Below are 25,937 nucleotides of genomic sequence, written 5' to 3'. Positions count from 1 at the left end.
TGTAAGATTGAGGACAGGAGGAGAAGGGGACGACAGAGGATGACATGGTTGGATGGCACCACCAACTCAATGGACATGAGTTTGGGTGTGCTCCGGGAGTTGATGTTGGACAAGGAGGCCAGGTGTGCAGCAGCCGATTGGGTCACAAAGAGTCAGACACGGCTGAGTGACTGAACTGAACTGAACTTCTTTTTGTCTTCTTCTGGGACTCCTGTGGTTCGAATGTTGGGGTGTTTGACATTGTCCTAGAGGTCTCTGAGGTTGTCCTCATTTCTTTTAATTCTTTTTTCTTTTTTCCTCTCTGCTTAATTTATTTCCACCATTCTATCTTCCACCTCACTTATCCTATCTTCTGTGTCAGTTATTCTACTGTTGGTTCCCTCCAGAGTATTTTTGACCTGTTATGGCATTATTTATTATTGATTGACTCTTTTTTATTTCTCCTAGGTCCTTGTTAAACATTTCTTGCATCTTCTCAATTCTTGTCTCCACACTCTTTATCTGTAACTCCGTTTTGTTTTCAAGATTTTGGATCATTTTTACTCTCATTATTCTGAATTCTCTTTCAGGTAGACTCCCTATCTTCTTCTCTTTTGTTTGGTGGGCATTTATCATGTTCCTTTACCTGCTGAGTATTTCTCTGCCTTTTCATCTTGGTTAGATTGCTTTATTTGGGGTGGCCTTTCTGTATGCTGGAAGTTTGTAGTTCCTCTTTATTGTGGAGGTTCCTCCCTGTGGGTGGGGTTGGATGAGTGGCTTGTCAAGGTTTCCTGGTTAGGGAAGCTTGCTTCGGTGTTCTGGTGGGTGGAGCTGGATCTCTTCTCTCTGGAGTGCAATGACGTGTCCTGGAGTGAAGTTTGAGGTGTCTATGGGTTTGGTGTGACTTTGGGCAGTCTGTATATTAAAGCCCAGGGCTATATTCCTGCGTTGCTGGAGAATTAGCGTGGTATGTCTTGCTCTGGAATTTGTTGGCTCTTGGGTGGGGCTTGGTTTCAGTGTAGGTATGGAGGCTTTTGGATGAGCTCTTATCAATTAATATTCCCTGGAGTCAGGAGTATTCTGGTGTTCTCAGGTTTTGGACTTAGCCTCTTGCCTCTGGTTTTCAGTGTTATTCTTACAGTAGCCTAAAGACTTCTCCATCCATACAGCACCGATGATAAAACATCTAGGTTAATGGAGAAAAGATTCTCCACAGAAGAAGATTCTCCCAGAGAGGTTCGCAGAGTTGCATGGAGTAGAGAAGAGGGAGGAGGGAGATAGAGGTGACCAGGAGAAGAAGGGGGGAATCAAAAGAGAAGGGCGCAATCTAGCCAGTAATCAAATCCCTATGTGCTCTCCACAGCCTGGAACACCCAGAGAGGTTCATGGAGTTCCATAGAGAAGAGAAGAGGGAGGAAGGAGATAGAGGTGACCAGGAGGAGAAGAGGGGGAGTCAAAAGGAGAGAGACAGATCTAGCCAGTAATCAGTTCCCTAAATGTTCTCCACAGCCCAGAATACCCAAAGAGATTCACAGAGTTGGTTAGAGAAGAGAAGGTGAAGGGAGGAGATAGAAGTGACCTGGGGGATAAAAAGGAGAGTCAAGGGGGTGAGGGCAATCAAGCCAGTAATCACACTCCTAAGTAAAAATGGGTACTGAAGATTGGATTCTTAAAGGTACAAAATTGATAAGAAATACTAAAAAGCAAAGATTAAAAATCTAGAGTAGAGGTTAGACTCTGAAGAATACAATATTAAAAAAACAAAACAAAATCACAAACATTATAAAAAATATATGTATGAAATTTGCTTTAAAAATAGGGTCTGTTTTTTTACAACATAATAGCTTATAAAAATGAAAATTAAACGAGTAATAAAGGGCTTAAAAATAAAAAAAAATTTAAAATTTAAAAAAATGATAATAGTAAAAATATCTAGGAATTTCTCTGGAGCTGTTGCAGTGTAGGGTTAGTTCAGTTTCAGATAGTTCCTTGTTACAACTTATACTTTTCAGGGTCTAAGGGCCCCTTCCAATGTAGTCGGTGCTAACTACAGGGTTTTAATCTGTTGCACCTGCCACTTCCAAAGCAGTTTCCGCTGTTTATTTTGGCTTCTTCTGTTTGCAAGTCTCTTCATTGTCTAATTTCCACCTTGACACAAGGGGGTGAAGGTGGTCACTTATTTAGGCTCACTTTTTCAGTTGTGCTGTGGGGAGGGAGGAACACTGCAAACAAATATCACTGGCATGTGTGGGGAGTGCTTGCAGTGTCTCGGCCACACTGGGTTTGCCCCCACTCATGGCGTTTGTGCTTTCACTAGACCAGTGAGTGGTCTACACTGCTCAGGCTCCAGGTTGCTCTGCAGGGGAACTGTCTAAAGTGGGCCCTGGGTTGCATGTACTTCCTAGGTCTAAGCCACTCAGATTCAGGTTCCCAGGTACTCCACAAAGGCACAGACTCGGTTGGGCCTGCGTTTTGTGCCCTTCCCAGGTCTGATCAGCTCAGGTGACCAGGTGCTTGGTGAGCACACACTCCCCAGGTCGAGTGGTGTGTCTTATCACCTCCCCCGTCCCAGCTGCTTGGTTTCCTGGGTGCACAGCAGGAGCGCTGTCTCAGGTGTGCTGTGTGTCTCCTCTGGGGGGCTGATCTCTGGCTGCAACCCTCCTGGCGGATGTCAACCATCCAGGATCCCAGGAAGACTTGGTTAACAACCGGGAACCTGCTCGCAGCTTGGTAGAGAATGCCGTCTCTGGGGCCGAGATTGCCCATTTCCGGCTCTGGCTGTCGCTCACCTGCCTATCTGTCTCTGGCAGGGGATGGGCCAGTCCACAGCAGGCTAGCTCTCCTCTGGCATTTGCCCAGTCCTTCTGTGAGCGGGCCGGCAGTGCCTTAGGTTAGAGCTTTTCGTGGGAAAGTTCTTTCTCTCTCTCTTTTTTTCTCTCTTTCTGGCTATCCCACAGTTCGGGTTGCTGTCTCATGTTAGCTCCCTCAGATTGTCCTCAGGGCATTCAGGCCTGGTCCTTACCCTAAGCAATGCAGCCCATGCCTCCCTGTTCAGCCCCCGCTTGCTGTTGGCGGATGCGAGCATCTGGGCTACTTCTCCATTGGGAGTTGCAGTTAGGCACATAATCTGTGGGTTTTATTTATTTGTTTATTTATTTCCCCTCCTGGTTATGTTGCCCTCTGAGATTCCAAAACTCCCCACAGACCTACTGGTGAGAGGGTTTCCTGGTGTTTGGAAACTTCTCTTTCATGACTCCCTCCCTGGGACAGGTCTCCGTCCCTAACTCTTTTGTCTCTCTTTTTATCTTTTATATTTTGTCCTACCTCCTTTCAAAGACAATGGGCTGCCTTTCTGGGTGCCTGGTGTCCTCTGCCAGCGTTCAGAAGTTGTTTTGTGGAATTTGCTCAGAGTTCAAATGATCTTTTCATGAATTTGTGGGGGAGAAAGTTGTCTCCCCGTCCTATTCCTCTGCCATCATAGGACCACCTGATTCTAATAGTATTTGTAAGGAATCTTCTTAAATAGATTTACTTTTAAAAAGCTAGTGTTTAGTGACTTTTCTGCAGGTTAGATTGTTTTTGTAGGCCAGGGAGAAAATTAAATTGCCTGTGACTTTATTTTGAAATTTTAGAGGGAAGAAGATAGGATATGATTTGTTTTGTGTGCTCAAGGGAATAATGAGACAGATATTTTAGTATTCTATTTCTGCTTTGAGAGTCTAGAAAAGTGTTTTCACCTTTAGAAAAAAATTCTGGGGTTTTAGAACCTAATTTTTAAAGATAAAAATTTCAGACTCTCCTCTCTGTCCCTCACTTTTGATATACAAAGTATATTAGTCAGGATTCAGTCAGGTAAACAGAAGCCCTTCTTAGTTTTCCCAGAGTGAAGGGTTTTATACAGAGATTTAGAGACTTACCATTGGAAGGTCTGGGCTGGTGCATGTCAGTGAGACTGTAGGAGACCATCTCAGCCTGTGGCAGGTGGTTCTCAAGAACCTGCCTGCATGTGCTGCCAGTGTCATGTCTGTAGCCTGCTCATGAGACTGCCTGCCCCTGCAGTCTCCTACTTTTCTACATTTTAAGTGAGTATCTTTTTTTGGAAGATCTAACTCAGGACTGTATGGGCCTCAGAGAAGGGCCCTGGCTCCTCCTGTGACTGCAGAGACAGTAGAGATACTGGTGATGTTGAGTTGACAGCTGACCATTTGACACACAGCTCTGGTAATATCAGCCCCTCTCCTGGGCTGATTAGCAGAAAATAACAAGGCCATAATATTTCGTTGAGCTGTACTTTTTGTGGTTAGTATTATATTATAAAAACGGGCTTCCTTGGTGGCTCAGTGGTAAAGAATCCACCTGCAATGCATGAGACGTGGGTTTGATACCTGGGTCGGGAAGATCCCCTGGAAGAGGAAATGGCAACCCACTCCAGTATTCTTGCCTGGGAAATCCCATGGACAGAGGAGCCTGGTGGGCTATAGTCCATGAGGTCTCAAGAGTCGGACACAACTTAGCAACTAAGCAACAACAACATTACAAAAACAATAAGTTTGTTTTCCAAATGTAGTCATATAGACTTGACCATGCTTTTTTAAATTAAATACACTCCTCCTTTCCTCCCTCTCAAATTTTCATTTGCATCCTTAAGGAGAAGTCCTATGTGGCAACTTGAAATTCAATAGAAATAAAATAATAATCAATTTGTCATCCTAACCACATTTCAAGTGCCCAGTAGCCACATGTGGTTCATGGCTACTGTATTAGACAGTGCAGAAATAGGGGCATTTTCATTTTCATAAGACAAAGTTCTGTTAGTGCTGTTTTTGATATTATGTGTCAAATGCTTGTTATTTACCCAGCTCCTTTTTTTTTTTTGGTAGGTTAAAGAATTGTCTTAGGGACTGAATTTCTTTTGTAACATAGATCATCTATATTTTAGTTTGTTATATGCCTACAATATAAATGTATTTTTCCTGGAAATGAATTCTGTTGAATGAATTGTATCTGTCATGTACTCTGATCCACAGAATTTAGAAGTCATTTGTGAAGATTATTAACTGAAATTTTGTCCTAATTTCCCTTTCCTTCAGATTCAGTGGAAGAAGGAGAGAAGATTGTGAAGACAGCACTGGATGCTTTTGGAAGAATAGGTGATGTTTCTTTGCATTTATGGCACTCACAGAGCAGCTTCTACCTTTCTGATGAATTATTTTTTCTTTTACTTTTGTTTGCTAAAAACTCTTTCTTGGTAATCAAATTTTTAGATTTGTTTTAAAATTTAATTTTTTAACATATCCTAATCTTATTCCACAAAGGGCTTGAGGTGACAGTTTTTATGCATGTATGTGTTGAATTGGTTGTTTGTTTTTTGTATTTTAACGGCCTTTGAAAAAACTTAAAAGCATTCTCTAAGTTTCCTTTTTATAGTAATTTAATCATATCCCAAATATATAAAAATACATATATAATGTACAATAATTTACATGATTATATAATTATGATTATTTAATAATTATTAAAGATATTATAATAATTTAATCATACCCCCAATATACAACTGGTGGTATGATTATATATGTATATCAGAAAGAAAAAAAGAAAGAGAAGTCGCTCAGTCGTGTCCAACTCTTTGTGACCCCCATGGACTGTAGCCTGCCAGGCTCCTCCATCCGTGGGGTTTTCCAGGCATGTATATCAGAGGTATGATTAAATTATTATAATGCTTATTTAATGGTTATTAAGTAATTATAATTATGGGCTTCCCTGGTGATTCAGATGGTAAAGAATCTGCCTGCAATGCAGATTGCAGATTGGGTTCAATCCCTGAGTCAGAAGGATGCCCTGGAGAAGGGAATGGCAACCACTACAGTATTCTTGCCTAGAGAAGTCCATAGACAGAGGATCCTGGTGGGCTACAGTCCATGGAGTCGCAAAGGGTCAGGCATGACTGATCAACTAACACTAATTTATATTTAATAGTTATTAAATAATTCTAATTATATAATAGTTATATAAAATAGTATATATATATATTTATTATTTTTGGCTGCACTGGATCTTAGATGTGGCTCATGGGATCTTCTTTGTGGCATGTGAGCTTCTTAGTTGCAGTATATGGGATCTAGTTTTCTAACCAGAGATTGAACCTGGGCTTCCTGCGTTGCCAGTGCTCAGACAGGTGCCCCCGTGGGACAGCCCTCCGAGGAAGGCGGGCCATGGGCTCCGTGGACCCGGCGCTAGGGGGCGTGGTGGGCCTGGAACACACCCTCAGGGTGCAGAGAGGGCTCCCGCAGAGAGGGCTCGAGCAGAGCTGCTACCCGGGTTCCCCTCCAGCCTGCTGGCCCAACGCGACCCTGCACGTCCCTGTGGCTCCCCAGTCCCTGCTTACGCATCTCGGGGCCAAGGCACCATGGAGAGGATCTCTCCTGTTGAACAGACATTCCCCGTGTTTCAAATTTATAAATTATAAAATTTATATAATTTTATAAAATTAAATTCTAAATTTTATATTTAGAAAATAAAAAATAAATCAGTATTTTGGCAATAGATGACTCAGTGGAATATTTTGGATAATTATAATTATCCAGATTAAAGTGATTCTGTATCTTGCAAATTAAGATGAATTATATAAAAGTTGATTTTTAAGAAGTATTTCAATATATTGTTTAATCTTCCTAATTTAATCCCATACATTGTAAAAGGTTATTGAATTACTGGAGGAAGAGCCCAACATGTTTCTAGTCTGGTCTGAAAAATGTTGATTTTTACAGTTTGAACGTATTCACCTTCCCTTTTTTTTGGTCTAGCATGTATATTTTTTCTCTCTATATTTGATTGAGTTTGTGAGAGACATGTTCACATATTGTTTGACACAGGGATAGAAGCCCTAAAGGTTTGAAGTCATAAAATGAAGATAGCCACAAGATGGTGGTTGAACCTAAAAAAGAAATCCCTTTCTTTTTATAGTGAGGACCAATTGTGTATTCAGATAGGCCATCAGTTTCTAATTCTAATGGTTTCTTTTCTGGGCTTTTGACTTTTCATTGGCAAGGAAAAATTTTTTAAACTTTTAACTTTCCCTGTGAATTTTGAAGTTGCTAGATGAGTTGTAAGAACTTAAGTTATGTGACTGCTTATTCTGTAAATAAGTTGATAGAATTTTGGCAGAAGGTAGAGATGGAAAAACCTAAAAAATTTTTAGATATGTAGGTTTGTAAGGAAAGCACTAATATACGGTGATTCTTATGCCTTTGTAAATCAGATTTTTTTTTGCTATAGTTATAAATAATATAACTATAGTTATATTATACTATATTATACTATAATATAGTTATTATATAGTTATAATTTTGTTTTGCTAGCACTTGTTGCTTATTATATCTACTTTTCCATGGGGAGAAAAACACTTTTGAAAGAAATGTGAGTTTTAAGCAAATGCAAATTAATATGCTTGCTTTTATATATGTGACTTGGATGTTTTTATATTGTAGATATTGTGATCAACAATGCTGGGTGAGTATTTCTTTTTTCATTTCCAATAAGGTAATGTGCTTGCAAAGTTTTTGTTTTTTTTTCTTTAGTGTCTACTTTCTCTTCTCAACAAATATAATATCAATTTTTAGGATTCTGAGGGACCGTTCATTTAGTAGAATAAGTGATGAAGACTGGGGTAAGATGTTTTAATATTCTCTATGGAACATACTTATCCATTTAGCTGTCTAATACTTGATGCACTTACACACTTAAGGAAAATCTTGCTTCTACCTATTCTTCCTTCTGCTAATGTAGGTGATGAATAAGCTTTATGACTGAAAATGATGAACATTTGGGAGTAACCTTTTTTTTAACATTCAAAAAATTTAAAAAATTAATCTGTTGGCAAAAGTTATCTAAAAGGTTTTTGTGCCTTTCATCTTTTCTTTTTTTTTTTGTCTCTGAGAGATTGTCAGCATTTTCTTGCAGTATTGTTGTTTTTAACAGCTTCTTATGTGTTTGTCTGGCTGTATAATTGTTATTTCAACGGCAAGAGAAGGCTGTGGAAGAGTGTCTGAGGCACTAAAAATGATGGAAATCTGAGAACTGGGTGGGAAAAGTCTAGATATAATTTTGAATCTTCTAATACGTAGGAAAATTTTTCGTTAGAAATGTTATGTTGGAAAAATTACGTTTAGATAGTGAACAGTCACTGTTATGAAAATGTTTTTTCATATTTGCTCTTTTTTGCCTTTACTTTCATTAGCTATCAGAACTGAAACAATCTGAGACAGTGGCAGACGTAGTAACTGAGGTGAATTATGTCATTGTTTATAGAGCGTGTTTCTGGGAAAGAGTGCCAGAAGTCCTTTTGGAAGAAGCAAGCTATCTCTGTGACGTAGAATTAAGCAAAGACAGGCTTTTAGTTTTCTCTTCTCTTGTAATAACTGAGTAAAAGAGAAGCTGAGAAAGATAAGTTTTGTTGGCAGAGGAGACTTACCTTGGTGCTTTGCTTTGAGCTCTGATGGGGCTGCAGTGGCTTCATCAGGATAAAATTAAATCTAGAGTTGTCTATCTGAATCATCCTCCAAGTTTTCTGTTCATTAGATTGACATTTCTAAAAGCAGGCATTTCTTTCTCTCTTTTTCCCTCTTTGCCTCCTCCTATTTCCTCCATCTCTTCCACTCCTCCCCGCAACTCTTAACTCATTTAGTAAACCCTGGTAAAAATAGGGATTAAGGGATATTATGAACATTTTATAAACATTTCTTGATGATAAAGTGGATGATTTTTGATTATGCTTTAATTGATGTTTGTGTTGAGTCCCAATTACATATGTAGAGTTCTTGGGTATTTGTATTAATGAATTTTTATATAAAATAGGCATATATTAAAGATGACATTGTATTTAGATGTGTGTACAGGTATCATATTTAGATGGCATTGTATTTGTGATAAAGTTGCAATAATCTAATCGTAATTTATAGGCAACATAGATATGAATTATTGGTTGGATATATAATTGGGACTAAAGCAAGAATGATTACTCAGAGTACAATGTGACAGTAGTTGATTTTGAATGCTAGGTATAAAAAAGAACATCTTTATATAAGTAAATCATTGCTAATGTTGATTCTGAGATAGGTCTATCAATTTTTGACAACATTCATGATAAAAATTTCTTGTTTTAGATATAATTCAGAGAGTTCATTTGCGGGGCTCATTCCTGGTGACCCGGGCAGCATGGGATCACATGAAGAAACAGAACTTTGGAAGGTAGAGTTGTATGTGGGTGTCAAGGGAGACTGGGGATGTTGTATGTGGGTCCTTGTGTATAGAGGAAAAGAATTGCTTTGACATTGAAAAATACACCTCCAGATATGCACAGGCTTTTTAAATATGGTTTTGGCACATGCTTCCCCATTAAATGGCGTCAGTCACGGATCAGCTGAGCTGGACAACTTTGTATTTCTTTTTACCTCCTACTTTTCATTACTAATGATTTTCCTGCCGTTCTCTGATATTTTAGCAGTACAAACATGGAGGATTCAGCTGTGCTTTATCCTCTAACCAAAATATCATTTTGTGTGTCCAGTGACAAGTGGGGAGAGAGGAATAGTTGTCTTCTACCAGCTGGCACTGCTCAGACATGAGTTAGTCTTTACTGACCAGAAATAGTAGGACTCTTACAGTTATATCTGTGTGACTCAGATGTGACAGACCTAGTAAGTGGCTCCACGCACTCTAATGTAAAGGCTATTCTTATTTTTTTTTTAAGGCTATTCTTATTAACTTAGGGTTCACATACATCTACTAGAAGTAAATTGCTTGTGATGTATTTTCTTATTGGAGAGTTCTAGTGTATCCTGATATTAGCAGTTTCTGAGAGTAGATGATATGATTTACTTTACTTGTTCTACTAAGTAGAGTAAGTAAGATTAGGTCAGATTTTCAGATGGTATTGTTTTTAATATGAGGCATTTAATATTATCCAGACAGGGAAAGGAGCAAAGTGATGAGGACTAAAGAATTAGGATTTCATGATCTAATATTTCTTACTAAGATTTTGACTTGTCAATTGGCAGTTTGTTTTTTGTTTGTAAATACTTATTGTTGTTTTCAGTAGATAATGAATATATATTCTTACACTTGAATTCATTTGTTCCTGACCAGGGATCCTTTTTTTTTTGCAGGGATTCTTTTTAAAACAATAAAATCTTATAGTTGAATTTTGAGAGATTACTTTTGTTATTAATTTAGGTATATGAATTGTGACTTTTTAGAACCTAATGCCAGTATACAGAGTTTCTTTTGACAGATATAATAGTAATGAAAAAGAAAAAAAAAGTGCTTAGAGTCGCAACATTATTAAAACATAGAAAAGATGATATTAAGAGATTCATTTTTCTTTTTAGAATCATCATGACTTCATCAGCCTCAGGAATATATGGCAACTTTGGCCAAGCAAATTATTGTGCTGCAAAACTGGGTCTTCTGGGCCTTTCAAACTGTCTTGCAGTGGAAGGCAAGAAAAACAACATTCATTGTAACACTATTGCCCCTACTGCTGGATCAAGGATGACCCAAACCATTTTGCCTAAAGGTAAGTTTAAAATTTTCAGTGCTGTTTTCCACATGTCTGTGTGGAGTGAACTTTGCCAAAGTATTTAATTTTTTGAGTAACTAAAGAATTTCCTTAAAACTTAAAAAAGCATCATGTGTAATTTACATTATATAAAATTTAGGAAAGCAAAACAGGAAAAATAAAAAAATGACCCATAATTCTAACACACTGAGGTAAACTTTCTTTGTGTAGGTAGACATACGTATTTTTTTAACAGAATGAAGTAATAGCATTCTTACTGTTTTGTAATAATTATTTTAAAAAATTAATGTAAAAATTAACAGATTGTTTTTTAAAACAATTTATAGAAGAATTGATCAGATAGTAAAGAGAGTGCTCACCTACTCCTCCTCCCACACAGTTACCCATATTTTTAACATCCTACATCAGTGTGCTACATTTGTTACAATTGATGAACCAGTACTGACACTTCCTACTGGGTTGGCCAAAAAGTTTGTTTGGGTTTTTCCATACCATCTGATGGAGAAACCAGAGTGAACTTCATGGCCAACCCAATATTACCTACAGTTCATAGTTTACTTTAGGGCTCATTCTTTAGGTTGTCCAATCACGTAGGTTTTCACAAATGTGTAATGTTATGTACCCACCATCACAGATCATACAGAATGGTTTCACTTACCGGAAAATCCCCTGTGTTCCATCTCTTCATCCCTCTCCTCTTTCTCCCAAATGTCTGAGAGGATTGAAGCTAGTTTCTTTTTATCACTGAATAATATTACATGGTATGGAGGTGCCTCAGTTTGTTTATTCATTCAGTTATCAAGGAATATTTTGATTATTTCCAATTTTTGACAATTATGAATAAAGCTTCTGTGAACATTTATGTGCAGGTTTTTGTGTGGGTGAAGTTTTCAACTCATTTTTTTAAATATTAAGGAGGATAATTGCTGAATTGTATGATGAAACTAGCTTGGTAAGAAATTTCCAACCGTCTTCTAAAATGACTGTATCATGCTTCATTGCCACTGGCTGTCTGTGAGAGTTCTTGTTGCTCCACATCTTGCTAAGCTGCTGCTAAGTCACTTCAGTTGTGTCCGACTCTGTGCGACCCCATAGACGGCAGCCCACCAGGCTCCACCGTCCCTGGGATTCTCCAGGCAAGAACACTGGAGTGGGTTGCCATTTCCTTCTCCAATGTATGAAAGGGAAAAGTGAAAGTGAAGTCGCTCAGTCGTGTCCGACTCTTCGCGACCCTATGGACTGTAGCCCACCAGGCTCCTCTGTCCATGGGATTTTCCAGGCAAGAGTACTGGAGTGGGGTGCCATTGCCTTCTTGGCCAGCATTTATTATTGTTAGTCTTTTGCATTTTAGTGTTTCTAATAGGTATGTATGGTATTTCATTGTTTAATTTTCAATTCCCTAATGACACATGATGTACATTTTTTCCTGTGCTTCTTTGCCATTTATTTGTCTTTTTTGGTGATGTATCTGTTCATATCTTTTGCTCATTTTTAAATTGGACTCTTTGTTTTCTTATTGTTGAGTTGTAAGAGTTCCCTGCAGATTTTGAAAACAAGTTCTTAATCAGATAAGTGTTTGCAAAATATTTTTTCCCAATCTGTAACATGTTTTTTAAATTCTCTTAATCTCTTTCACTTTTGAAGCATAATTTCACTGCTATGGAATTCTGGGTTAGTAATTTTTTTCTTTCAGCCCTTGAAATATCTCACTCCACTCTTCTATTACTAACATGGTTTTTGAAGGAGAGTTTGACATAATTCTTTCCTTGTTTCTTTACGCATAAGGTATATTTTTTTCCCTCTGTATTCCTCCAAGATTTTCTCCTTGTTTTTCTGCAGTTTGAATATAATATGCATAATAATAGGTGTAGAGTTTTGGCTCTATGTTACTTGATATCCTCTGAGCTTCCTGGATCTATGGTTGGTATCTGTCATTAACTTTGGAAAATTCTCAGCCATCAGTGCTTCAACTATTTCTTCTTCCTTTTTTTTTTTTTCCTTTTCCCTTCCGTTTCTGGTGTTTCCATTATGTGCCTGTTTATCTTTTATAATTATACAATACCACAGTTCTTTGATATTCTGTTCCCCTTCTTTTTTTCTCTTTGGATTTCATTTCAGTTTGGAAAGTTTCTGTTAACATATATTCAGGCTTACTGATTATTCTTTTCATTTCAGAATGTTACATTGTTTTTTAGCATTTCCTTTTGATTTTTTTCCAAAGCATTTCCTTCTGTCTGCTTATAGTAGTCATCTGTTCTTATAAATTGTCCACTTTTTTCCCTTAGAGCCCTCAGCATGTTAATTACAGTTATTTTAAATTCGTGGTTTGATAATTCCAAAATCTCTGCTATATTTGAGGCTATATCTCTGGTTTTTTCTATTTTGTTTTGTTTTGTTTTTTGGCTGCACTGTGTGGCATGTGGGATCTCGGTTCCCTAATCAGGGACTGAACTCGTGCCTTCTGTAGTGAAAGTGCAGAGTCTTAACCACTGAACTGCCAGGGAAGCCTGTTGAGGCTGGTTCTCATGCTAGCTTTGTCTCTTCAGCCTGTACTTTTCTTGTCTTTTAGCAGGCTTTGAAATTGTTGTTGAAAACTGAACATGATATGTTGAGGGTAGTGGATAGAATGTGTCTATTAAGCTTTATTGTGAGTTTTTACATTTGTCTGGCCAGGAGTTAGATGGTGTTTATTGGCTGCTGTAGCTGTTGGTGTCAGAGATTACATTTTTTTCTTTGTCCTAGTTTTTGTGTACCCTGTTGTCTTTGGGTTTCCTTAGATACTCTTTGTTAAAAAGTGTGTATGTTTGCAGCTCTCTCAGTTGTAATCTGCTGCTGTTATACTGGAGCCCTGTTGAAGTGACTGTAAGTTAATGGGAGGGAATGTGTTCTCTAATCTTATAATTACATCTTCATTATCTCCATTTTTTTAGGAGATCAAAGCCCCTTTACACTGACTTTCAGAAGAGTTTCTTAGCCTTCTCCCCTAACCCCCTTATTTGAGACAGGAGACTAGAGGGGCTTCACTAGTCTAATTGAAGCTCTGATAGTTTCCCTTAAGATAGGCCTTTGTTAAGGAGAACAGAATGCTCTGGGCATATTTCAAAATGATTTTAATTTGTTGACTTACTTTGTTACCCTCTCCCATTTCCTCTATGATATTTCAAAGCAAATCTCAGGCATTACTTCTCATTTAATATATACAGTGTCTCTTCAACAGATACGGACATTATAATCACAATGCCAATATCACACTAAAATAATAATTCATTAACATTGTCTAATACTAAGTTTATATTAAAACTTCCTAGTTACCAAAAAAGCATCTTTTTAGAGTTAGTTTATTCTACAAGGATCTAAACAAAGCCCACAGGCGTTTTGTTACTCTGTGTGTGTGTGTGTGTGTGTGTGTGTGTGCGCGTGCGTGTGTGCGCACTCAATCACTCAGTCATGTCTGACCCTTTGCGACCCCATGGACTGTAGCCCACCAGGCTCCTCTGTCCATGTAATTTTCTAGGCAAGAGTCCTGGAGTGGGTTGGCATTTCCTACTCCAGGGAATCTTCCTGACCCAGGAATAGAGCCCACATCTCTTGTGTCTCCAGCATTGGCAGGCAGATCTTTTTAGAGTTGGTTTATTCCCCAAGGATCTAAACAGAGCCCATAGGCATTTTGTTACTGTATCTCTTAAGTTTCATTTAACATGTAATAGTTCATTCCCCTTTTTAAAGAAGTGCCAATTATTTGTTGAAGGAACTACCAGTTCACCTATTCTATAGACTATTCCTCATTCTTGATTTGAATTGCCCTTGCTCTTCTCTCAAAAATCAGCTGATCACAAATGTATGAGTCTATTTCTGGATTCTCTGTTCTGCTGTATTGATCCTTTTACTAATACCATGATGTTTTGATTACTATAGTTTTATAGTAAGTCTTGAAATCAGGTAATGGGAGGGAGCCTGCCAACTTTGTTTTTTGAAAACATGAAATATAAATTTTTAAATTAAAAAATTTCAATGTGTGATCGAGAGCCAATGCTGATTTCAGTCAGTTCAGTTCAGTTGCTCAGTTGTGTCCGACTCTTTGCAACCCCATGGACTGCAGCATGCCATGTATCCCTGTCCATCATCAACTCCCGGAGCTTACTCAAACTCATGTCCGTTGAGTCGGTGATGCCGTCCAACCATCTCATCCTCTGTCGTCCCCTTCTCCTCCCACCTTCAATCTTTCCCACCTTCAATCTTCCCACCTCCCACCTTCAATCTTCAATAAATGCTGATTTATTTGGTTATATAATAAATAGAATACTTGACTGGTGCAAAACTGTGTATAGTTTCTGATACTCCTGGCTTTAACATATGTTTTAAAAAGAAAGTATCTATAATACTTTAAAAGCAGCTTCTGTGAAACGGTACAAAACAATTGATGAGTGAAGTTATTTTAAAATTAGCTGCTTCATGGAATGAAAGTGAAAGTGAAAGTCGCTCAGTCGTGTCTGACTCTGTGACCCCATGGTCTATACAGTCCATGGAATTCTCCAGGCCAGAATACTGGAGTGAGTAGCGTTTCCCTTCTCCAGGGGATCTTCCCAACACAGGGATCGAACCCAGGTCTCCTGCATTGCAGGCAGACTCTTTACCGGCTGAGCCATAAGGGAAGCCCAAGAACACTGGAGTGGGTAGCCTATCCTTCATGGAATACAAATACTTATTCACAGTACCATTTTACTTTCTGCATTTGAGCTACCATTCATTTTAGAACTTGCTGGCTTTTTCTAAGAGCTGTGCCTAACCAGTTTGCTTTAGTGTTGAGTAGCTATTTGTACCTGAGATCTAATTTTTTTCCTTTTCCTTGTCAACTTGGTCATTTAAAAAAGTCCCTTATTTTAAAAACTCTCTATACTCTCATATCTTATTGAAGGAATTCTTGTTAAAGAACTAGAATATATGAAGAAGAGATACAATTCACTTTTTTCTCCCTTTTAAGTGTGTGTGTGTGTGTGTGTGTGTGTATGCACAACAGCTTAGGTTACTGGTAAGAAATAAAGCATCAAAATGTAATCACAGTCATGAACTTGCTGCTCAACTCAAGAACTGAAACATTACTTGCATCTAACTTTATACCTTCTATTCCTCTGCTTCATGCCAAGAGAGAACCACTATTTAGATTTTTATGCTTATCATTTCTTTGCTAGATTTCTACCTTAGTCACTTTTTGCCATCAGCTGTAGACTTTCTTGGGAAAGCAGCAAGTCTTCAAGAAAATATTGAAAACTATAGGTTTTAAATTCACTTTCCTTTGAGAATGTAATTTCCATTCATTTGGACAGGTCTGTACCTCTGGAGAAGTTAGGTCAATGTTTAATTGACCCACCAAACTGTACTGAAAGATATTGGGAGAATAAGATCTACTTTAGACAAATAGCTTAATCTTTCTAGACCTGTTTTCTCTTCTGTAAAAGAAGAGAATTATTATAGGTCATTTTTAAAAGACGCTTTAGATTCTAAATTTTTGTTATTTTGAATTTTAATATCTATTTTTTGTAGCTTAGAAAAAGCCAAAAATTTATTTTGCCTTAGTGTTTTTCTTCCCTTCTTCTGAAATATTCACTTCCAGGCTATCAAAGGAATTATTTGTTAAAGAACCAGGTGTTCTGAGTAATGTGTGAAGACATCTGTAATTTCATTTTCATCTTTGAAATATATTTGATCAATGGAAAGTCATATATGTAACTTACATACTTATATATGTTTGTTACATGAAATGAGACATAATCTTAGGATGAATACCCATGAACTTCCCAAGTTGTATTAGTTATTTACTGATTTGTAATACATTACTTCAAATTTGTGTATTAAAGCAAGTATATATTATCTCACAGTCGTGGGGGTCAGGAATACCATAAAGTGAAAGGTTTTTAGAGCTGCTCTTTCATTTACAGGGACAGTAAATGTCATCTTTGTCACTTCAAAATGTAAAACTGTATTTTGTCATTTCACAATTAAAATTTACATTTATTTGATTCTTTAAAGTTTATAAGCTGTGTTAACAAATTACATCTCTTTTGAGCTTGGAACAACTTGGTAGAATGGGTAGGCAAAGCATTCTGACTACCATCTTACAGATGCAGACACGCACACTTGAGAGTTGAGTGATGTTCTCAGTGCCCTAAGTTGCCTATGTGGCAGGGCCGGCAGTAAAATTCAGGTGTTCATGCTCCTTGTGTAGTACCTTTCTGCCTGTTAAGTTGCTCACAGAAGGTATGCAACAGGAAGATATTTCCTACACTTTGTGACTCATCAGTAATGGCTGCATGGTCCATTTTACATCATTATCTTACTGTCATTACACTTGTCAAGGCTCTTTTATAGTTTTCTAGCTCCTGGGAGGGCAAAATGTTTTGTGCGTAGCTGGTGTCTAAGTTCCTTATGCTTTGTATGCCTTTGCTCACCAGTCTTTGCTGAGACAGCTTTAATTTGTCTTCTAAACAGAAAGTTACTGACCTTGGAAAGGTATGTCTGATGCTTTCTGTGTTAGAAACCTGAAAGTCTCCATTGGGATGAAAAGATTCTTCTTTAGATTCTTCGATGTTAATACTAATTAATTTTGTATATTTGGTTTTTTTCTTATTTAAAAAGTCTCTGAATCTGTAATTTATAAGTAAGGAATTTTTAGAAAGTAAAGTAATTGATTGAATATGTATATATTCTTGTTTGTAAGGATTTTTTTGCTATTTATTTCAGATCTTCTGGAAGCCCTAAAGCCAGATTATGTGGCACCCCTGGTCCTTTGGCTTTGCCATGAGAGTTGTGAAGAAAATGGTGGCTTGTTTGAGGTATTCTGCACCTTTCTACTTTCTCTCAAAGCAATATTTGTGTAATAAAATATAAAAAAAAGATTCAAAAATTCGTATTTTTCAGTTGTTTATGCCTGTAAAAATCTATATCAGTTGATATCACTTACGTGTTTTTTTTAATATTATGTCTATGTTATAATTAAGGAACAAGTATGACTGATATCCTTTTTTAAGAAAGTAACAGCAACTTGTAAATTCTGTTTTTCCCTATTTATTTCTGATATTATTGTCAAATGAAAGATTGTGATTGGTATGATGTATTTAGTCATACAGAAAATTTTATTTTTTTAATATTGAGATATTGAGTAATTTTGATTTTGAGATATTGAGTAATAAAATGAAAGGGTAGAACTGATGGTTTAAAGTCATCCAGGCTGTATTTTGATTTCTTGCTCTGGTAATTGCTGACTCTCTGGTGTAGTGTACAGATTAATCTCCCTGAGTTTAGTTTTCTTGGGGTTTTGCTGTGAGAACTGGAAATCATATTTTTAAACTTTTAGTATACCTAGCAGTCACCCTTTAATTTTAACTATTATATCAGTATAGCAGGAATTCAGTCTGGGTATGATAGATCAGTAAACACAACTTATTAATTGTATTGACTTTAAAAAGAAACTTTTCTATTTTTCCCTGTTGCAAAGCTTTATAAATGTTTGTTATAAAAATAAAAACCACACGTAATCACACCATCCAGTGAGATCCAGTTTTCATTCTATAGTCAAAATCCCTTCAGATTTCTTTATGCTAATACATATATAAATATATATATATAAATATTTTGGGTGTACCTGCAGTGTATAGGATCTTAGTTCCCTGACCAGAAATCGAACCCATGCCCCCTGCATTGGGAGTGCAGTGTCTTAACCTGCCTGAGAAATCCCTGTATTTTTGAGTCCTCATTTGAAATCCCTGTATTTTTGAGTCCTCATTTGAGTTTGATCTTTTTTTCTTTTCTAGCATGAAATGTTATGTTTTAGGTCATCCTCCTTTGTTTGATTCTCTGTGGTAATATAATAATAAACCTATTGTATGTGGAAATAGATGACTCCAAAACTATTTTTTGGTAGCAAAATAACATGGCTTAGGTTTGAAATGAATGATATATTAGTCTGATTTATTTGAATAAAAAGCTGTTTAGTAAGTGAAAAGCAGTCTATACAGGTCTAAGCAGAAGTAGGTACCTCCACTCTCTTAATCATAGTCACAATTGATTGTGAATTGTGAAAATTAAAGGTGGAAAGAACTTTATGACTCTAGGTTTATAGAAGATGAAATTTAATAATACGAAGCCATATGGAGCTCCAAATTTGGCTTGCGTGTCTTATTATCTCATTAAGGGGGTTTTAAAAATCTATTTGTCTTTTATGTTTATATTTGTTATTAATTCTGTGAACAAAAATACATATGCTTTTTTTTAGAAAACTTCAAATATGCAGGAGAATATATAGAAGAAGATAAAATCACCCACATTACCACTATCCAGAGATTATTCCTATTCATATTTTTATGTATATTCTCTCCCAGTCTTTTATTAGATGTGCATTTTACACGAGTAGTCTCTTTTTTTTGGATATGCATTTTACGCAAACACTCATCCATACACAGATAATTAGGATAATGCTGAGAGAAGTTTTGTATGTTATTGCTTTATTTTACTACATCATGGACATTTTTAGCAAGGGACACTGGGTATGCAAAATTGAGTACAAAATACAGTAAGAGAGATGAGTAATATCCTGACTTAAACCTTGAACATATGTTGCCACTTCATTTGGAAAGTTTTGGTAAATATCTAGAATGGCAGAGATTTTTTGGGTCAATAGGAGCTATTGTTTCTTAGCATCTGAGATGAGTTTGCAGCTTGTGGCTTCACTCCCCAAATATGTTCAAAGATGATGTTTTTCTTGCCTGTTATCAGTGCCATGCCACTCACAGCATCAAGCTGATTGGCTTATTAATATATGTAAAGGAAAGGGTGATTAAAAGCCACACTCTTGAACCTAGAGCCACTGAGAAGTGTGTTGTTTGCTGATAATATCTTCTTCTCTTATATGCATTGGAACACTGTAGTTGTGGTGTTTGAAGATAGGACAAAAAGGTTTTCTTCCATCAGACATTTTCTTCTGAGGATTTCCTTGAATGACTTTTGGAGAAAATACCGTCTTTCTGCGTGGTTATTAATATATTTAGTCATTTGCCTTATCTATATATATAAAGGTGTTTCATTCAAATGACTGTGTAGTTCATTAAGTCAAATGCTGGTTTTGTTTTTTGTTACTTTTTATTCATTTATTTTCATTCATTAACTCTTTGTAGAGGGACATGCATTTCATGCGATGCGCTGGGCACATTTGGTATTTATATTGTTTAACCTTCATGGTTACCTCATAAAGAGTGTATTATTATCCTAATTTTACATAAGTGGAATCTTGGGTATAGGGAAGTCAAATAGTTTGACCAGGATTGCACAGCTAGTCAATAGAAGAACTGTTATCATGCCTTGCAGAGTCATGCTTACTACATATGTTTCTAATGTAGGTGCTGCTTAAGTTTTCTACTTTGATAGCATAAATAGTGCAGAGTCATGTGGGCCAGTGGGTTTAGTAGATCTGTATGTTTAGTAGATTTAGCATTTTTTTTCCATCCATTGTCATCTAGCATTCTGATACTCTTAAATAGCTGTCTGTTTTTTTTTTAATTTTGAAAATTCTATTAGTAGTTCCACATTAGATGGTATAACTTTTCCCCCCTCTTTTTTGGTAGGTTGGAGCAGGATGGATTGGAAAATGTAAGTGTCTTTTGATTTTTGGTTTGCTGTACATTATTTCCATATTTTTAAACCTGTATATACAGTTAGAGCTGGATAAAGACCTTGTCAAATGTCTAACTGTAGGATCTAGTGCATGCATAATCAAATGCAAACATTTTTATAGCAAACACATCTTCTAAATAAAGGAAGCTGTCCTGCATGCCTGTGCCATTTTCAGGGATCTTTTCAATTTTTTTCCTGTTGGCAGTCCTTATTCAGTATTTGTCCTATCTTCTTCAGAGCTGGCTGTTTCCTCAGACAGCACAGTTTCTATATTGATGTTTGTCTTTCCATGTCTCTGACACACCCTACATGGTTGTTCAGCAGAGGAGTGAGTGGGAGGGAGAGCGTTTTTTGAAAAGATGGGAAAAGCTGTGTCCTAGATGGCTCAACTGGCAGGTTCTCTACTTCTCTCATTGACTCTTTTCTTCCTTGGAGCTATTCTTCTTCAGCCCAATAGTAAATTCATCTGGCTTCAATCCTTTCTTCCCCTAGTTCTTAAATGCTGTGAGCTCCAAACTGGATAATTACTTTATGGCATTTAAAAAAAAAGTTGTGAACATTCCAGTATCCCAATTCAAGTTTTCAGTTGGATGTTGGTACCGAAATTAATTGAATTATTTAATAGTCTGCCATTAGTGGATGACATTGTTACAATAGAGTATTATTAATGATCTCTCCAGTTATGAAGTAGCTTATATTATTCAAACATTTTTAAGTATCTTGTGATATCTTTAAGAAAGAAAGGTTAGGTATTGCAATAAAAGCCATATGTGGAACTTTATCAGTAGGAAATCTCTAGAGGCTTCTGTCATTCCCCAAGACAAATCTTCAATTTAGTCATCATCAAAATCTGACCATTATGTTTAAATAGAGTTACTAGTGATTATTTATTTCTGAGGCCTTTTAAAAAAGAAACAATGTTAAAAATCTTGGAACTTATGCAGCAATGATGATTTTTGTGAATATGGGCAATCAAGTTGACTTCTCCTGGATAGAGAGGAAGAGCAAAAGGAGGAAAAGGGAGAATTATTTGGGGCTGTCTGATACATTAATTTGATTATATGGAGTCTTTGACCTGTTATCATTTCAGTTTGCTATCCAGCAATGCTCTATTCTGTTCTGTTACCTTGAAGTGTAGTATCTAAGTGATCTGTGGTGATGAAGTCAGTCTTTTTGTGTGATTATATATAATTTAACTTTTTCTGATTCAGTAATTCATCCTACCTTTAGTAGTATCTGGCATAGTCAGAGGAGAAAGAGGTTTTTTGCTTCAGCTTTAAATATTTAAAAAAGGAAATTTAATACTATCTTAGTGGGTTTGTTATTTTAAGAATAAAATGGCATTTAAGGCTTGTAGTAAAAGTCTTTAGAAGTTAGAATCTTTTTTCCAAATTCCATCTTTCTTGAAGTTAAAAAAAAAAATCCACCAGATTATGAATTCTACTTTCTGTCTACGTGTTCAGCATCTCAGTTTTGTTTCTATAACCAGTACGATGGGAGCGAAGCCTTGGAGCCCTTGTGAGACAGAGGACTCAGCCAATGACTCCTGAGGCAGTAAAGGCTAACTGGACGAAGATCTGTGATTTCGATGATGCCACCAAGCCTCAGAGTATTCAAGGTAAAGAAGTGAGTTCAGTCCTGCCTGGGGAATCAGAGGCAATAAAGCATTCTATTCTCTTATGAAACTGTCTTCTTAATTGTGCTAACTTAGATACTCGAATCATCCACAGTACATTTTCTGCTCCAGTAGGTATTAGAACTCTCCAATTTCAGATATGTGTGTTACTCCCACTGTCAGTTTATCAATTTTCTGGTTTTTTTTGTCCTGTTATATTTTTTTCAAGCCTCTTTATTTTTATTTATTTTAAAAATATGAGCATCCAGTGGTCTCTTTATTTATTTATAATTGCAGTGGATATTCATTGCTTTTGCATGGGCTTTCTCTAGCTGCAGAGAGCAGGGACTGGCTAGTCTTTGTTGCAGTGCGGGGACTTCTCATTGCAGTGGCTTCTTTTGTTTCAGAACACAGGCTCTAGAGCAGGTGGGTTTCAGTAGTTGCAGCACACAGGTTCAGCAGTTGTGGCTTGTGGGCCCTAGAGCACAAGGGCTTCAGTAGTTGTGGCATGCGAGCTTAGTTGCCCCTTGGTATGTGGAATCTTCCTGGATCAAGTATCAAATCCGTGTCATCTGCATTAGCTGGCAGATTCTTATCAGCTGCGCCACCAAGGAAGTCTAGTGTTTCCAGTTTTCTTATGATCCTAGTTTTTCAGTACATGTGATTGGGGGATGGTAGAAAGTGTTTACCCATTTGTCCTCAATGCATCTATTCCCCATCTGATGGTTGATTTCAGTCTTGCCATAGCTAATCATATGCTCCTTATCTGACTTGATTTTTTTTTAATTTCCTCAAAAGTTTATTTAAGTCTATTTTATTTAGGCTTAGGGCTTTTCTATCTAGTGAATAGATTTTGCTTTGTTTTAGCACTTTGTCCTTGTTACTATTTCTCTGCCTTTCTAAGATGTTCCTTACTCCTTTTATCACCTCTGCTAATCTCAGTGCTTCTTCAGAAAAACTCAAGCCCTAGATGTTCAACAAAATCTTCCCAGATATTCTGGGTTTCATGGATATCTCTCTTAGCTGAACTCTTCCGCTTGAGCGTCTAATCACGACTGCTTTCCACTGCTTTTTTTTCATAACTAGGTGGTTTCTTAACTGGAGAGTTCCTTTGGAGGCAGAGACTATATCTTGTGTGTCCTTCTTTTGTATTTGGTGCTAGGGTAGTGCTGAACTCATAGAAAGCGTTTAGTAAATGCTTGTTATCTTGAGTTATTGAATCGTCTATGATATACCACAGGAAATGACCAATAAAAATTATATTGTTTTTTTCTAGTATAATTCATGTATGTATATAGTATATGAAATTTAAAGGGCCCATCTAGGAAAGATCATGAATTGAAATTATTTTACAGGAAAATTATTTTTCCCCCAGCATTATATTTAATGTTCAGTAGAAGATTATATCTGAAAAATGACTAGCCTGTTATTTTTCTTTTTATCCTAATGACGCTTCCCTGTCTGCTGGTACACTTGCTGAAATTTTCGTTATGCTTTTCTCAATCAGAGTATGATTGTTATGTCATTAGAAGTTTCATTTTCTGTATTCTTTCTTTTAGTATTTGAGGTAAATTTCGTCTACGAATAGCAATCACCTATCAATGAAAATGAGGAAAAGGAAAAAGGAAGAAATATCTTAAAAACTTTTCTCTGATGTCAGAATTCCACTTTATTGCCTTAAAAGTATTAGACCAATTCTTTGTCAGTTGCTTCATTTGCTATTATTTTCTCCCACTCCAAAGGCTGTCTTTTCACCTTGCTTATAGTTTCCTTCATTGTACAAAAGTTTTTAAGTTTAATTAGGTCCCATTTGTTTATTTTTGCTTTTATTTCCATTACTCTGGGAGGTAGGTCATAGAGGATCTTGCTGTGATTTATGTCAGAGAGTGTTTTGCCTGTTTTCCTCTAGAAGTTTTATAGTTAATCTCAAAAATATACAAACAACTCATGCAGCTCAATACCAGAAAAATAAATGATCCAATCAAAAAATGGGCCAAAGATCTAAACAGACATTTCTCCAAAGAAGACATACAGATGGCTAACAAACACAAGAAAAGATGCTCAACGTCACTCATTATCAGAGAAATGCAAATAAAAACCACAATGAGGTACCATCTCACACCAATCAGAATGGCTGCTATCCAAAAGTCTACAAGCAATAAATGCTGGAGAGGGTGTGGAGAAAAGGGAACCCTCTTACACTGTTGGTGGGAATGAAAACTAGTACAGCCACTATGGAGAACAGTGTGGAGATTCCTTACAAAACTGGAAATAGAACTGCCATATGACCCAGAAATCCTACTGCTGTGCATTCACACTGAGGAAACCAGAATTGAAAGAGACTTGTGTACCCCAGTGTTCATCGCAGCACTGTTTGCAATAGCGAGGACATGGAAGCAACCTAGATACCCATTGGCAGATGAATGGATAAGAAAGCTGTGGTACATATACACAATGGAATATTATTCAGCTATTAAAAAGAACACATTTGAATCAGTTCTAATGAGGTGGATGAAACTGGAGCCTATTATACAGAGTGAAGTAAGTCAGAAAGAAAAACACCAATATGATATACTAACACATATATATGGAATTTAGAAAGATGGTAATGACAACCCTATATGCAAGACAACAAAAGAGACATAGATATAAAGAACAGACTTTTGGACTCTGTGGGAGAAGGTGAGGGTGGGATGTTTTGAGAGAATAGCATTGAAACATGCATATTACCATATGTGAAATAGATCGCCAGTCCAAGTTTGATGCATGAAACAGGGCATTCAAAGCTATTGCACTGGGACAACCCAGAGGGATGGGATGAGGAGGGAGGTGGAAGGGAGGTTCGGGATGGGGGACACATGTACACCTGTGGCTGATTCATGTCAATGTATGGCAAAAACCACCACAAAATTGTACAGTAATTAGCCTCCAATTAAAAATAGATACATTAATTTTAAAAAAGTATTAGACTAATATAAAGAAAAAGCTAACTAATGAATGGTATACTTATAAATGAAAAAATACCCCTAATATTTGAAGTACAGTTAGGGAAAAAAACCTTACATCGTTTGTAAAATCGAGACTTTCCAAGCACCCATATCAGTGTTCTCATTTTATAGATGATGGAACTAAATTCCAGAGAAGTTGAATAAGTGGGCCGCACTTTCTCAGTGTTTGAGCCAAGAGTTAATTCAGGTGGTCTGTCTGTGAGTTCGGTACTGTCAGTCTGTACCAAGGTTGTTGTTGTTTAGTCGCAGAGTTGTGTCCGGCTCCAGGAGAGGCTCCTCTGTCCATGGGATTTCCCAGGCAAGAATACTGAAGTGCGTTGCCATTTCCTTCTCCAGGGGTTCTTCCTGACTCAGGTATCATACCTGTGTCTCCTGCCTTGGTGGGCGGGTTCTTTACCACTGTGCCACCAGGGAAACCCTGATGCTTTCAGTTAAAGGCCTCCTATCTAGGCAGCAACCTAAGTGGGGTGATAAGAGAAGCATTAGTAGGCGAGAAACCTCTTCACTAGCTTACCAGGAATGGCAGAAACCCCTGGTCATCTCACATTCTGTAGTCTAGGTACCATTTTTTTCTGAGTTTAGGAGGAGGCCCATATATCTAAGGTTTGTTAGGAAGGTCCCAGAGCTTTTGGAATCTTAGGGCACATGTGGATGCTCCATGAGTCTCTTTTATTAACCTTTTAGATTTCAGAATAGCAGCTTCTGAACTCTCTCTGGAGTCACTGGTCATAATGGGTGGTTTTCTGTGGAAGAATTTTCAGTAATATTTTCTGAGGTTACCTGGGGAGTAATCTTGACATTGTTGCATCTTGGAGGAGGGGTGATGGTGGGGAAAGAAGGGAAATTAGTTTTCCCTCCACCAGCTAGAAATTGTACATCTGTGGACAAGGATCCCACTTTACAGAATTGTAAAAGTGCTCAGAGACCTTGCAAAACTCCGAGCCTCCTTAGAATCATAACCTGAAGAGAGTATGGAAACACCCAGTTATCTTTCGTCTGCTCAGTCTTTCACAATTTTTTCCTGTAATAATAGCCTGACATCATAATCAGTTCATGAACACAAGTGAAGTTTCTGTAGTAGGTTTGCTGGATA

General features: G+C 37.1%; 1 protein-coding gene across 6 annotated transcripts in view; it reads left to right on the top strand.

Annotated features, from left to right (window-relative positions):
* Positions 1 to 25,937, top strand: part of HSD17B4 (hydroxysteroid 17-beta dehydrogenase 4) — a 96,405-nt gene that overhangs the window by 27,559 nt on the left and 42,909 nt on the right. For 2 of the 6 annotated variants that reach the window (XM_081499075.1, XM_081499073.1), the window contains exons 4-11: positions 5,070 to 5,129; positions 7,470 to 7,491; positions 7,602 to 7,648; positions 9,144 to 9,228; positions 10,368 to 10,555; positions 17,297 to 17,388; positions 20,173 to 20,197; positions 21,711 to 21,839. In XM_081499075.1, the coding sequence (XP_081355201.1) occupies positions 5,070 to 5,129; positions 7,470 to 7,491; positions 7,602 to 7,648; positions 9,144 to 9,228; positions 10,368 to 10,555; positions 17,297 to 17,388; positions 20,173 to 20,197; positions 21,711 to 21,839 (648 nt within the window). Of the gene's footprint in view, positions 1 to 5,069; positions 5,152 to 7,469; positions 7,492 to 7,601; positions 7,649 to 9,143; positions 9,229 to 10,367; positions 10,556 to 17,296; positions 17,389 to 20,172; positions 20,198 to 21,710; positions 21,840 to 25,937 lie in introns of all 6 variants that reach the window. The other 4 variants (XM_081499076.1, XM_081499074.1, XM_081499078.1 and 1 more) reach the window with 3 other exon arrangements.

Source organism: Giraffa tippelskirchi, chromosome 6 (assembly GCF_054371585.1).
Source record: "Giraffa tippelskirchi isolate mGirTip1 chromosome 6, T2T-mGirTip1v1.2.pri, whole genome shotgun sequence".
In the NCBI taxonomy this organism is placed as follows: Eukaryota; Metazoa; Chordata; class Mammalia; order Artiodactyla; family Giraffidae; genus Giraffa; species Giraffa tippelskirchi.
This window is presented reverse-complemented; position numbering and strand designations above follow the sequence as displayed.